We start from the raw sequence: 15,695 nt of genomic DNA, 5'->3' as shown, positions 1-15,695 counted from the left end.
GTAAGGATAAGATATCTTCACCATCACCAAAGTACAGGCCTTCAAACTGGCTCAAACCTGTGTTCAACTGAACCTAACCTGAGTTTTCCCTACACCTTTTCTCATCTCACCATCCTATTCCTTCATTTTTCTCAACTCCCTAGAATATCTACAGCCATGCTGGCAGGAGCTGATGGGGAGTTGGGAGTCTTTACCAACATCTGGAGGTACCACGTTGGCTGTTCCTTTTCTAGACCCATCACATGAAATACTCAAGTCGGTTCTTAGTTCCAGGGATCAGTTACAGCTTTGACAGGATACTCTGTCAAAGTGGTAGACAGCACCAAAAAGGTATTTTGGAAACTGATTAGATTCATCAGCCTTCAAATGAGGGCAGTCCTTATTGGCCTACCACCTCTGCAAGACTTGAAGGGTACTCCCAGACAATGAATTGTCCATGGCAATGCATCAGTTAAGTCCCCCACTAAGGCACCACCCAAATAGTCATATATCCCATGCCAGTAACCACAAGTTGATGTAACACTGATGTCACTTGTGACAAAAATAGCAATATAAATTCATTAAACAATAAAGTTCATAGAAGTTAACAACTTATTTATGATTGTAATACAAGACTCTAAGGCTGAAATGAAAACTTGTGAAGTATTCTGTATGGGCCGCTGTTTCATACAAAGCAGTATAAAGGCAAAATCAACTCATTTCTTGGTATATACTCGGTATCATCTTACACAACTCTCCTATGCAGATGATGATTTATTTAATTTGTATAACACTTCATCCTTCAAACGAAGCCTATAAGCAGTTGACCGTATTGTAAAAAACAAACAAAATTACACATTTAAAACAATATAAAACATTTTTAAAAAATCATCTTAAATATTAGCATCTTAACATTAATCATAAAAACCAAATTACACATTTAAGACAATACAAAGCATTAAAGCATCTTAAACATCAATATAACCTAAAATAACTAAATAATAAATAATAGTAATTACTAACAGATTAAAACACAAATATACCACAAAGACAAACAATTCCACCCACCAAACACACAAATGTGTATGTACACAGGTAGCAGCATTACTCCCACTTATGCTGCTACCACTTAGAACTTAGGCTCTCATAAAAAGGTGGGCAGCACTACACACTCCCCACCTCTAGAGCTCCCTCCTCTTATCAGGGAGTACCCACAATCATTCCACCCCCATACAACACCCATAATAACAGGGGGTAACACCTTCATCCTGTGGATAAGACCTAACATTACATCAAGAAAAATCCATGTTCCATTTCTAGAAAAAATATGCTAATAAATTATTAGCCAAATTAAAACTAAACTATGCAGACAATGTTTTCTTCTATTAGAGCACAATTTGAGCTTAAACAAAATTAAGAATTTACAAGACGTGTTACTGATTCACATCTAAACAATTACGGTAAGAAAAGTAGCTCCTAAGTGAAAATTAGTGTATCAATGTTTATATTTTTGCCATGTTTTCATTGTTGTTTTATTGCTTTTTGTAAGTTGCCTCAGAAAGTCTCTTGTGGGGGTGGGACATAAGTCTATAAAATTTCATCAGGGAGCCATGGAAAAGAAAATCCTGAACCAAAAACACTGAAATTCACCAAAACAAATGACAAAAATTAAGTTCAGGCATGTTTCTGTGTATTTTTTCATAAACATCTTGCATTGGTGCCAAGATCTAATTTAAAGCCCTAAATGGTCTGGGTCAGGAATACTTCCTTTCTCCAGTATGAGCCTAGCCAGAGATTAAAGATCTTCCTCCCCCTGAAATATAGTGGATGGCTACAAGGAAGGGCAGAGTAGCCAACGTCTGCTGTCCTGATGTTTTTGGACTACAACTCTTACCACCCCTGGTCATTAACCATGCTGGCTTGAGCTTGTTGAGAGTTTATTTATTTATTATTTTATTTATATCCCACCCTTCCTCCCAGCAGGACCCCAGGGCGGCAAACAAAAGCACTAAAAGCACTTTAAAACATCATAAAAACAGACTTTAAAATATGTTGAAACAAAACATCTTTAAAAATATTTAAGAAATTAAAAACATTTTTTTTAAAAAAAGGTTTAGTTGTAGTTCAACTACATCTGGAGAACACCATGTTGGCTACCTCTGGGATAAGCTTTCTCAGCAGTGAAATTGTAAACTCTCTCCCTATGAAGGTTGGCCTCACTCTCTCCATTAGGATTTTCATCACGGAGCAAAGGCGGCACTGTTCCAGGGTGTTGCGAGTGTCCCAATTTGCTACGTGAAAGCTCTACCGTCTTGCATATTTTATTATGCTGTGTTTCTAAAATATTGTTGCTATTTTAAGTATGTTGTACTGGATATTAGTGATTAACCACCACTTCGTAGGTTTTGGACAGAAAGGTGGGGTGCACAAATGTTTTAATAAATATATTTAAATACAGTTGTTCTGTATCCAATATTTTTAAATATAGAAACTGAATTTTGTTGGTAAGGATCGGTTTATGCAAAGGAATTTATCACCTCTACCCATCAGGAATTGTCTCCTGAAATGAAAGATGTATAATTTGCAGCTGGAGTTGTAACAAAGCAGGGGCAGGTCAGATAGGGAGGAAGAAGAAAGCACCATTTTAGAGTGAGGTAGGATCATCAAATACTTGTTCATCATATTAAGTGTGCTACTTGAGAATAGTGATCCATAGTCACCAATGGAATTAAATAACCGTCACTGTTCACATACACTGAATGATTTTTGCGTAAAATTAAAGTCTACAATTTATATACAGCCCTCTAGCATGATGCAGTGCTCTCATTCTCCATGTGTAAGAGGAAGATAAGATTTTTGTGTATACATGCTGAAAGAATAAATACATTTTCCAGTGATGAATACCTAAATTATTAAATATCCAAATTCTGGAATACATAAGTTTCAAAGGTCTTTAGAGTAACAGAAGATTTATAGATTGGGCCCTAAAAGTTTAATCACACAAGCTATGTTCCATTTAAATCAGCTTATGAAACAAAACTGTAGAAAGTGGGACATTTAAGAAGTAATCTTCAATTACTACATAGTTTAAAAGGGTAACACTTACCTCCATTATCAGTCCTCTTCAAAGCACCATCCTTGTGAGGACATAACTCGCATCTCTACAGGAAGGCAAGCACAGTTATGAACAAAAATTAAGATGCCATTCAAATATTTTCATGTTGTTCCTATTTGCCTTCTCTCACACAATTGTAAATGCTTTCTTTTTGTCAAGAGAACACTCTCAGATATCTATGGCTTAAATTGCAGTTCAGTATCTCTACATTTCTCACTTATGGTTTCTACTCATCTAAAGTTCCTTATGAAAACAGCCATTTCTGGGGCTCAGTTTCTAAGTGGCAGACAAGAAAAAATTCCAAAGCCTTTTAGTCTTGTATCTATTATGAACACCAATGCAAAGAAGGCAACCATAAGTGCTTCCACATCTCATTTGGACATTTTTATTTTAGTCATTTGTATCTCACCTTTAAAAACATAAGGTGAAACAAAAACAAAAGAAAAACGAAAGCAAAAATAAAGTTACAATACCTGTATTCAATAAATCTTCCAAGGAAGCTGAACTATTGCACTTCCCCAATAAATATGTTTGAGGGAAGCATTCCTGAATGTGGGTGTATTCAAAAAGTAAAAGAAGCTAAACACAGGAGTCCACTATTCCACTTGCAACAGTAAGAAATTCATCACCCTCTGAAGAGAGTGACTCCAAGTGTTCCAGTCTCTCTTTCTAGCTTGGAACTGGGGAGTAGGCAGCGATTATCCCTGGAGGCTTCAGCACAAATGAAGGGAAAATTGTGTCCCCCAACTCCCAAATAAAGCTACCAATCAGAAAAAGATTAGGACTGGCCATTATGGTGGTGAAATACTCGAGTACCTTCAGCTGTCCACCAGCAAAAGACTGGAAATGGACAGGGATTGTCCCTGATCTCCTAGAGAGATATAGTGCAAAGTCAGGAACTGAGGCTGTAGTCCTACAAACACTTACCTGGGAATAAGCTCTACTGAACATAATGGGACTTACTTCCAAGTAAATACGTACAATTGCACTGACACAGAGGTGCAAGATCCTGGCAGCATACACTCTGATCTGGCTACTAAGACCAGCTAAAATTTGTGGGGCCCTGCCCAAACAGATTCTACTCAAAGAACACAAGCAGAACATTACAATGCTTCTCCTGTTTTAAAGTACATTAGAATGGGCTGAATTACTCCTAAAGTACATCTAGTCCAGCATCCTGTTTCACACTGTTGCTAAGCAGATATGTATGGAAGCCCACAAGCAGGACATGGAGGCAATAGGCCTTTTCTTCCTCTGTTGCCCTACTGTCTTGAATCCTGGAGGCACCATATAGCTGTTATGACTCATAGCCATTTATAGCCTTATCCCCCTTTTAAAGCTCTCTATGCTGGTGAACTATGTGCTGTGTGAAGAAGTACATCCTTTTGTCCATCCTGAATCTCTCCCATCATTCAGCTTCATCGAATACCCCAGGTTCTAGCATCATAACAGAGGAAGAAAAATGTCTGTCAATCCTCCTTTATCACACTATACATGTTGTTGTAAACTCTGTCCTCTGACATGTCTCCCCTAGCTCATCCACTTTCTAAACTAAAAGAACCAAACATTGTAACTTTTCCGTGTAATGAATTCCTTCAAACCCTAGACATCTCGGTTAGCCTTTTCCAGCTCTACAGTATTGTTTGAGATGCAGCAATCAGAAATGTACACAACATTCCAAATGTGGTCACACCATAGAACTGTAGAAATACATTGCAATATTGGCACCTTTATTCTAAATCCCTTTCCTAATTATCACCCCTAACATGGAATTCATCTTTTCACAGAAATCCTATGCATTATCTTAACTTGTGTAATGCGTTGCTACCACAATTCAGGTTCTGAAAATTTTCTGTTATTCATACTGACATTTACAGGGTTTAAGGATGCAGAGAAAGAAGTGGAGCGGAGGCCAATATTAGGAAAAAATAAAAAGACACTCCAAGAATAGGTGCCTAAATGTTCTCTCCAAGGGTCTTTTTACTTTCCAAGTCTTCAAAAGACACCCAGTTTGCCTCAAAATAGTCAAGACTAAACACAGATTCTGTGCCAGATTGTAGGAAGTATTTTATTTATTTGGACAGACCAGGGCACACAGCAAGACATCTACATTTTCCACAACTGCTTCCAAAAATGTCAAGTATACAAAACAGAAGGCTAGCACACCAAATTTTCTTTTCAAAAAGAATACATCTGTTGAAAAGTGTTATTATTGTCATTTCTTCCTAAGTTGCTCAACTCAATATTGTGTCAACACTTCCATAAATTTGTTCTCCTCTCTCAACGGAACAAGGTATTGTGCAGCACAGAAACCTGTGCTTATGCAATCTTATTTATGTATGTATTTATTTATTTGATTTACATCCTGCCCTTCCTCCCAGTAGGAGCCGCATCCACCTTGTAGATCATGAGTTTTCAAATTTCAGGTCTCATTGAATTTCACCTCTAGAATCTCTCCACGGGACAACTGGGGGCAGAAATCTGGTTCTAATCCTGCCCTTCCCAGAAAGATACATAAATTCCAACAATGGGGGTATACTGAAGTTATCTGAAGATGTAACGTTCCTGACCCTGGAAAATAAACTATATGTTTTGTTTCCCAGGGCAGAGAAAGAACCCAGGGCCTCCCATTCAGCGGTTTCCCATTCAGTCCAGACACGTCTGCCTGGCTGTGATGGAAGCAAGGAAGAATGAGCACAATAACTTGAGAAGGCCACTTCTCAATCTCCCCCACAGACACAATCCAAAGGGAAAACACCACACCTCCATCCAACAGGTCATGTATCAGAGTGAACCTTTCTAGACCAAATGCAGAATTCATTTTGCAAATTTCTCAGAGGTAAGGAGACCTAAAGAGAAAAGGAAAGATCTAGAGCAGTGGTGGAGAATCTGCAGTCCAAGGCTCATATGTGGCTATGTGGCCCCCAGTAGTTTTGTGTGGCCCACTCTTGCTCTTTCAACTATCTCTTTGCAAATTTCTCTTTCAACATAGAAGAGGAAGTGAGAGAAGGTAGACACAGCTGCTACATGGTGAACTTGGGGCGGGGGACACAGAGAATTGCAGTGGAGGAAGCAGGGGGGCAGAAATGGATGGAGCTGAAATGAACAGAGCAATGGACAAAGGTGCAAATGTCCTCTGCAAGCAAACAGTTCCTCTCTGTGTTAAAGGGAGGGAAATGGGTGGGGGAGAGCTAAAAAAACAGAGCAGGGAAACTTTTCACTCTGGCCCTGTCTACTATCAGCATGTGGCCCCTGACAAAATGCAGCCCTCAGCAGAAAAACTCCTGGCCCTGGTCCAGAGCAAGCTTCAGTCCACCAATATTAAAAAAACAGATCAGGAACACGCTGGCTGCCTTCCTAGAGGCTTCTCCTCATCCAGTGCTTTACATACATACATATATACTCCCTAGAGAATAATTTTTTCCTCTCTAAAAAGAATCCATAAGCGTCGGGGGGGGGGCAGCTAAAGGTCCATTGAATAGGGCTAAGCCAGGAACATAAGAAACTATTATCCTAAGGGAAGAAATGGGAGGCCTTGTTGCAGCAGTCTCTGACTAAATGGATAATAATGCACCCAACTCGGGGACTCTTTTTCCACCCATCAGACCCAGATAATTTTTAATATATAAGTGTACAAGAACCTGAAGCCAGCAAGAGAACAAGTACTTCAAGCAGCTGACTCACCAATTAAAAACAGTAACTCAGAATCAAGTACACCTCCAATAGGACTGCAATGCTCATAGCTCATAGTTTTTATTATTATTATTAATACTTTGTTACCCACCCTTCAACCTTAGGTACCAGGGCATGTTACAACAATCTAAAATACATCCTTAAAAGTGATTTAAAACAACTTACAATCACAAAACAGGGTGGGTCTTAAAAATATACATCTCATGTGTCAAAGGCCAGGGTCTTCAACATTTACTGAAAACTATATAGCGAAGTTGCCAGAACCATCTACCCAAACGCCCCCCTCTGCTGAACTTTTAAACACCCAATAAGATCTGTAGGGGAGAAGGTGGCTTTTCAGATATTTGGGGGGTAAGTAGTTCAGGACTTAAAACACGAACATGAGCACTGTGAATAGGACTCAGAAATGAACTGACAACCAATGCAGCTGTATTAAAACAGGGATTATATGGTATCTGCATGGAACCTCAACCAGTGAACTGGCCACTGCAGTTTGGACCAGCTGAAGTTTCCAAGTCATCTTCAAGGGCACTGAAGTACTTGCTGCAACACCCATGAAAAGGCAACCATGCAAAGCAGAAGACAACCAACAAGGTAGCTTATTAAGTATTCTCTTATCTCTTATTAAACCAATCTGAAGTAAACACGACCAACACATCTTCATACATTGCCTGTCAAAGGCTAAGTGTTCTCATAAAGCTATGTAAGAGTATGGTCAGTGCTGAAGGGGAAAATACTGCTTGCATACCTTTCACAAACTACCATAGGGGAGCATGAAAGGAAGTGACAAAGGAAAGCTCTACCTAGAATACAAGAGCAAAGGAGGCCTAAATTTGGAAGATGAAAGACAGGTCTTATAACAGTGACCTAATTTGTGATCATTTAATCAATTGCAAGAAGCGACAACTCAACGCTGTATTTTTGAAGAAAGTGTCAGGGACTAATCTGCCACAAATATGCGGACAGACTAAATTCTTCTTGCTTCTTTCAGCAAATATTCCATTTAACTTATTTCACTATTGCCTGCCAATTTCATTTCTCCATCTACACTTCCTTTTTTACTGCATTGCCAATAAAGAATTATTAGAATGTATTATCAGTACCTGCAAAAATATCCTCCAGAGTTGGAATTAATATTCCAGAACAATCCACATGTCAAAGCCAGAGAGTTGCAGGCAGAACACAGATCCAATCTGATTTGCCTATATCTGGTTTCCAGTGGAATCTCATTTGGGGGGGGGATTCCAAAAACCAGAGATCCAAACATCTATTAAGATAGCAGATTCCCATGTTTCCCAGGTGGTGACAGAGTGCTTGTGTCTGGCTTCTCTTTCCCCCCCACCCCATGGTAGAGAGTCAAAGAGGAAGAAAATGAAGACTGGCGTTCCCCCATAAGAACCTCTACCATCCCTTCCCGTCACCAACAAAAAGAATGGAGGAAGACAACTATGAAGCGTACAGCACAGTATTTGGGCAGCTGTTAACCCCTGGGCGGCACTGAAAACCCTGTCTGGTTCTCTTTGTACTTCCATATTAGAACTAGGATGTGAAAAAATCCAGGCAAAGAAAGACAATTTCTATGTTTTCCAGCTGGTTTGTGCTCACTGTTAACCTGAGAATGAGAAACTTTCACTCTCTGCTAAGAAAAACATTTTCAGCAATGCTGCCACAACAAAAACTAGATTGTTAACATGCATCCAAGTATTACACACTAATTCAAACTTACCACTCTAGCTGCTCTTTCCTGAGATTCACATTTTCTACAAAACCAAGGTCCAGTGGGTACTTGTACAATTCCATAGCATGCTATTTTGGGAGAGAAGAGCCAAATATTTATATTAAAAGAATATATATTATACAGAAAAGTAACTTCTGGAATACACATAAAAGTATATCATAGGTAAATGCAAGGGTCATCATTTGCAAACTGGAGAAACTGTCATGGCACCACACACACAACATATTTTGGCTATCATAGAATGTTTCTTTCAAGTCTAATTTCAGCAGGGGAAAAGGTAGAAGGAGGGGGCCTTGTAGGTACCCTGGGCTAATGGGTAAATAGCCTAGGACTTTTAAATTTTATCTTATCAATTTATTTTAGGGATATACATTGGATTCAGAAGAATCCCAAGCTGAACTGAGATGTCTTAATGGTATTTTCAACTTGCCTGACATAAAACAGGATATCTACAAGACTGCACCAGTCAAACCAGAAACCCTGAAGCACTTCATAGCGCCTCAGTGATAGACATTCTTTAAAATACTGCAGACAAGTGTCTACTTAAACAAAAGCTACTAAAATTAAAGCTATATTTCTAAGCTTACCACATAAGGAAAATGCCAGAGCATAAGGGAAGAGGGGTGCACTCGGACAGACCATGCAATCAGTCAGGCAGCCTACAAAGCACCTTGGCCCAAGGCAGTCTGTTTCCCGAAGCACCAAATCATGTGGTCTCCATGTGCACAAGCATACACACACTACACACACATATTTAATTGTATCTCCCTCTCTCTGTGTGCATATATACACAAAGAATAGATTCCGTCAAGTAAATTAATCAAAGAAAGTTCTACTTTTTTCAAAAGGCACTGATAGCCAAGTGTGTTCTCAACTGACACTTAAATAATTTGGGGTGCATTCCTCATCCTATTGAAAGCACTTACACAATTAAAAATTATACAAGTTGTATTTTTTCATGATGCAAAGAAAAACATTGTATAAAACAGCTTTTCAGAGCAGGTTGCCAAATTTAACACTACCATGTAGTTGTTACTATAAGAACTCTATTCAAAAATACAAGAAGAGTCATTTTTGCACTCATAAGTCTGTTTGATTCTAATCTGTACTCTTGCTATCTATGAATACTACAACAGAGCATATGTGTAGCATTATCACAGGAGAAAACACATCAGTCCGAAAATGCAATCTAGCCTTGAACCTGAATGGTTGGCTCTAGCCTAACATGTCTGCACTTTCATGTCATGATAACTCAAGAACCATGGCTTACTGTATGTGAAGCCCAGCCGCTTCCATTTCACTCCACCTTTCATGCAAGTGTGCAAGCAAAACAAGAAAGGGAGAACTTAGTAGTGTATCCAAACCCAGGATTGTGGTTTGGTTTGCCCTAACAAGCCCAGATTCTTAAGTCAACAACAAACCTTGGTTTAAGATTGGCTAGAGAACATGGCTTATCAGGGAAAAACAAACCATGATCTAGTGGTCAGACATACTGCTAAGTTAACCCTCCCTGGTTTGTTTACTTGCTCATGCAAAGAAACAATCATGCCGTCCTATTTAGGCAAAGTAATCCTGTACACCTGTATGATCCCATAATGATCAATGATACTTAAGTCCTAACTACATTACATACTTATTAGGGAGATCAAAACAGGAATGTGTGTACAAGTGGACCCACACACACCACCACTCTAATGGCTTTCTATCAACATTTGCCAATGCTGCTTATACCTTTTATGTTCGCTCTTATTCCTCAAGGATTTGTCTGCACATGATTTAGGCAGAGATGCTACATGTAAGTCTCTCTGAAATCCGTATGTCACAGGCAAGACTGAATTTAGGAATGAGTGCTGTGCAGACTATGATGCATATAATGCAACTATCCTAGGGCTTTATATAGTCTGGAATTCAACTGTATCATAAAGCTAACACCCTGAATATGAACACAGACAGAGAGCATGTAACAAGCCATTTAAGCTGTAAGTGTGGATCATATAAAAGTCTAATTTAGCACTCAGCATGATGCATGAATGCATCAGAGCCGATCTATATCTATGGGTATACTGAGTTATACAGTATCTGATCTTATGACTTGGAAATTAAGTCACAATGGGTTAAATTGGACTTGCTCCCAGATAGGTATACTTAAGACAGGGCCTCCTAATCAATCATGACTGGCAGTTGTTCATACTAACAGCGCAATCCTATACATGTCTATTCAGAAAAAAGCCCCTTTGAGTTCAAGGGGACTTACTCCCAGGTTTAAGTGAATACAAGATTGCAGCCTGAGGTAAGTTTTTTAAATTACAGATGGGACATGAGAACTGTTGCAACTTAGCTGCACGTTAATACAACTCTTGAGTGAAATAGGAATGTTTTCTAGGACACAGCCTGATATCGTTACCACCCACTTAGTCCAACTGATTTCAGAAATGTTGAAAACTGGGGATGGCAGCATGTTCTAAAAAGATACAATATAGCTCAAGATGGCCTCTAACCTCAACAAAAAATAAACAGAATGGAAGACAGCAATGCAGGGTCTAGGGCAAGACAAAAATTGTACAGAAGTCACTGACTTTCCAAGCTAGTATCCCTCTCCTTTCCTTATCTACAATAAAACATATATGTCCTTCTCTGCTGATTCATCAGTGCTAGAACACATCAGATGCTGCACTTATTCTCATTATCCTGAGCTATGTTCACATGAACAAAGCGAACTGGCTAATTTAGAGGAGGGGGATACTTATTTCTGTACTGTTCACATAGTCTGCATATGCAAGTACATTCTCTACAAAGAGAACCAATTCAAATGAAATAACTATTCATGTAAAGAAATTGCTTCTTAATTTGACATCTCACAATATATCTGTAGCTCTACAAACGTCTCCCACAATTTGAAAATCCTTTACTGAACGTGCTGTCACTGAAGTCTAGAACACTAAGAGTACAGATGCTTCCCACTGCTGTAATGCTGCACAGCCACCTTCTTTCTAGGTCCCCTGAGAAAATGGCTATTACAGGAAGAGAGGAATTCTAAGCTGCCTTTTTCTCCATTAATGTCTAGTTCCTTCAAACATAACACTTGGTACACATACAACTTGTAATAGGAGTTGGGGTGGGGTAGAAGGGCATATGCAAAGCTTTCCTGAAATAGAATAGAAATAGTATTCTAATTTGCCCACAATACATATTTAATTATCAGGGAGAGATCTAGGATCTTATTGCAAATTACTTTGAGGACTTTCTTGCAGGCCCAAATAGTGATATAACAAAACAGACATCTGCAGCTATTTTTCAGATAATACAACTGTATGTATACTTACTTGGGAGTAAGCCCCACTGAACTCAAATGGTATTGTTAAAACATGCATAGGATCAGGCTGTGTGCTGCTTCTTTCAGAACCAAATAACACATTCAGAATACAATAAAAAGCGATTTGAGAGCAGAGCAAATACAGTAATAAATTGTAGTTTCACATGAGTACTTTTACCTTTCTGTAGGTCTCCCTATTCCACTTTCAATTTTCTAACTATTTGCTATTTTCCATTCTCAGACTATGTCTCAAAGATTTTGCAAACTCATAATCAAGTCAACAGAAGAAAAAAGAATAAGCACAGATGCCACAGTCTCTCACTTACATTAGACATTGAGGCTTAACACTAAATATAAGATACCAATTTCAGTTTACTCAGTGGTGAGAATTCCACAAACAAAACATGTTAGGGTGCACCTAAGGTAAGATATTTGTGTAATCCAACAGTCATGCCAAAAGAGGAAGGGGCACATCTGTACCACTTTGTGATAGGTTACCATCTGCATTCCATTTTCTGGTTCCTCACATGAAATCTCATGCCTCTAAATATGCTTAAGCTTTTGCGAAATTGGTGGAGAATAAAGCCTCACACTGTCCCTTGATTTGGGCAAAGTCCCATCCCACCTCTTTCTCTAGAATATATAGATATTTTTTCATCTAGACATTGACCCAAACTATTTTTCTTCTCCTTTTTTCAGCACACTGAATCAAATGGATTAGTGTACAGTTGCAATTGTACAGATTTAGCATTTGATAGAACAAAAAATAATAATTCCAGACCTGCAATTCTAGAAAAAATGCATGCATGTGCATTGAAAACATAAAAACTAGTTCCAGCCTCCAGGATAGCAAGGAAAAGAAGTGATATGAAGCATGACAAGGGTGTTAGCAGAGACTCAACCTTGGCGGGGGGGGGGGGGAATCCTGAAGATTTTTGTGAAAGCCAGACAGGTTCACATGGAGTAATGACAGTTCATTCTGTCCTCGAGTGCTCACTCCAACTAGTCATAAACCATACAACCCTACAGACACCTCTCTCATGTGGGATCAAAAACAATATCAATCCCTGGATCTTTTGGACTATAATGCATTATTCGCATACTCCAAAGTACAACTGGAACAGCAAGATATTCCAGACAAAAATGAAACTCATACAGATCATCAAGACAAGCAGATACACACTGCTCCTTACAGCAAGCAAAACAGCAACACAGCCACTCAGCTGGGCACCAGCCAACGCAACCACTCTCCTTCCCCTAATCCAAACAAATCTACCATCAAAGGATAAGTAAGCCTATAGTGCCCCTTTCCTCCCCTCCCCCGTACCACAAACAGGAAGTCTCCTCATCCAGCAGACACCATCCAGCCAAATGACGTTCTGGCAGAGACAGTCGGGAGGAGAGGAAAGGAAAGGAAAGAAGCAGTCACATGACAGTTAACGCTCTCCCTTTGACAAACACGTTTCCAGGCTTCTTGCCTAGCTTTAAGAAACAGAAGCCTGCGCGGGAGGAGCAAGACTACTGGAGGGCGTACAAAAAGTGTAACGAGAATCAGATTTAGCAGGCAGAGGCAGGAGCCAAAAGCAGAACGCACACGTTACCCATAGTGTAAACTGAGCAATGAAATGTTTTGCTAATACTCCGCACCAATCCCTTCCTGACTACTTTCACTAATAAGGGCGGGGAAAGGACAGGCACGCACAAGTTGAAGAAGTAACGACATACTTTGCTTAGTCGTTCACACACAACAGAACACAAGGGAAGCCTATATTTTTGACATTGTCCTCTTCCCCCCCCCCGCAAAAAAAAGTGCATGCCCGCCTTCATCATCTTTGGAGGAGATGGCGGAGAAGCACATTCATCTTTTTCTAAAACTAGCCGTCTTCTTCAGACTGTGTTGGCTAAAGATATTTACAAATACAATCAGCAATAGGTAACAGTGGGTCGAGGGAAGGAAGGGAAAAGGCTGCTCCTGCAAACAGGAAGAAGGCAGGCATACATGGGAACACTCCAGAGGGTAGCCGAAGCCAAGATTAGGCTGGAAATTGATGTCTTGTGACTTTGTGTGTGTATATGAGGACACACGCGGATGGCGGAGACGCGAGGTTGGCAAGGAGGGGGGAGAGGCCGCAGGAAGCAGCCGGCCAGCCCTCTCTGAAGGTGCGGCCGACCAAGCAGGATTGGCCAAAGCAGGCCGTCTCACTCACCTTGATGCACTGCGACATTGCAGCCATGCCCGTCGCAGTAAACCAGAGGATTTTCGGCCCAGCCCCTCTCGTCGGAGCAAACGCAGCAGCCGCCGATCATCTCCTTCATACTATTGGAGAACTCGCCCTCCAGTGACACAGGCAGCAAGAACGGCTCGCTAGAGACCATCTAAGGGTTAAAAACACCGTCAGCACGACACCACACAGAGATCCCCTCTTCTGCCGCCGCCGCCTTCTCCTTCTCCTCCTGTTTTTTCCCCCACAGCACTCCGCCTTCAGTCGCTCAGCCACCGCCGCCGCCAGTACCGCCTCCATAGCAGGGACGTGGGACCCATGGCCGCTGGTGGCGGCGGCGGCAGCAGTAGGAGAGCAACAAAAAAGGGGTTTCTTCCAAGCTCCTCACTGAGCGCCGGCTAGGGCGGGCAGGTACCAGTCAGTCTTTTGAGCTCAAGCAGAAGAGATGGTATTATGATTATTGGCAGCGGCAACAGTCCTGCAGGCCACACGCTGAAGGAGACAGCAACGCGAAAAGCAACAGAGCAGGGGCCTGCTGCACGCAGGCGCACTGCAAGCCTTCCTCATCGAAGGCCCCAAGACGCGGCAGCCTCTTCTCTCTCCCTTTCCTCCTCCTTCCCCCCGCGGTGGATCATGGGCCGACAGTAGAACGCGAGCTGTCGCGGAGTTCTCTGTCGCGCGCTGCCCACTCACTCTCCTCTACCGTTTTTAATGGATGCACATTCAGACCGCGTGCGTGAACGGAGGGGAACACAAATATATAGTCTTGCTGCTGGGCTCTTGCCTCAGCGGCTCATATTGCGGGTGGTGTGAATGCCAGACTAGGCCCGGATGAGCCGTGGCCCTCTTTTACACTTGTAACATGTCTTAAAACGATGACGTTTCACTCGGCTACCGAGAGATTCCTGTGTGCGCGTGCTTTCTTTCGTCAAATTTCCCTTAGACCGTTGTGGTATCTTGAGGAGCAGCGGGATGAATACTTTCCCGCCCCTTGTTCAATCACACGCACCACATTCTCGTCGTGGGTTTTCTAGTCCTGGCAGTTGAAACATCTGGGTAAAGTCAAAGCCTGAGAGAAACAATTATGATCACCTAGTCCTAGAATTCGATCATTTTGGATTGTGGGGTGTACCCACAGCCCTGCATTTCTTATTGTGGAACAGACAATTTTTATCTTCAAGGGATGTTCAATTCTATTATTCAGTTCTTCACTGGTGTGGTAGTATTTCTCTTACACCATGATCCCGAATTTCTTGAATATGAATTGCTGGCTTCAGTGACACATTTTTCCAAGGCAGTCTGCTGTTCAGGGACATCTGCCTCAATTTAGGATTGTTAGATGTCTTATTCCAAAATTACCTCTCTGTTTTTAGATGTGTTGCATTTCCAAGATCCCTAATTTTTAGGAACAACAAAGAGCCCTGTAGCATCTTAAAATATTACCATATTGTGACAAACTTTCCAGAGTTCCCTCTGGAATTCCTTGTTTTTATAGCAACCCTGTTTTAGTCTCTCACTGCATGTGAGCATGCACACACAGCTTACTCAAACTATGGTAGCATTGCCATTAAAATTGGGTAAAATATATTATTTTGGAATATCTTTTCTCCATTTGCACAGACCTCTTCCCTCACT

General features: G+C 40.8%; 1 protein-coding gene across 10 annotated transcripts in view; it reads right to left on the bottom strand.

The window, feature by feature from the left end:
- MLLT10 (MLLT10 histone lysine methyltransferase DOT1L cofactor) overlaps nt 1-14,776 on the bottom strand; it is a 205,217-nt gene extending 190,441 nt beyond the window's left edge. For 2 of the 10 annotated variants that reach the window (XM_061587687.1, XM_061587692.1), the window contains exons 1-3: nt 14,046-14,774; nt 8,514-8,593; nt 3,086-3,140 (exon numbers count right to left, since the gene is read on the bottom strand). In XM_061587687.1, the coding sequence (XP_061443671.1) occupies nt 3,086-3,140; nt 8,514-8,593; nt 14,046-14,214 (304 nt within the window). In that variant the 5' untranslated portion in view covers nt 14,215-14,774. Of the gene's footprint in view, nt 1-3,085; nt 3,141-8,513; nt 8,594-13,165; nt 13,203-14,045 lie in introns of those variants that run through there. The other 8 variants (XM_061587689.1, XM_061587686.1, XM_061587690.1 and 5 more) reach the window with 8 other exon arrangements.
- Between the last annotated feature and the right edge of the window lie 919 nt (nt 14,777-15,695).

Source organism: Rhineura floridana, chromosome 10 (genome assembly GCF_030035675.1).
Source record: "Rhineura floridana isolate rRhiFlo1 chromosome 10, rRhiFlo1.hap2, whole genome shotgun sequence".
Classification (NCBI taxonomy): Eukaryota; Metazoa; Chordata; class Lepidosauria; order Squamata; family Rhineuridae; genus Rhineura; species Rhineura floridana.
The sequence above is the reverse complement of the archived record's forward strand: the minus strand, read 5'-3'. Positions and strand labels throughout refer to the sequence as shown.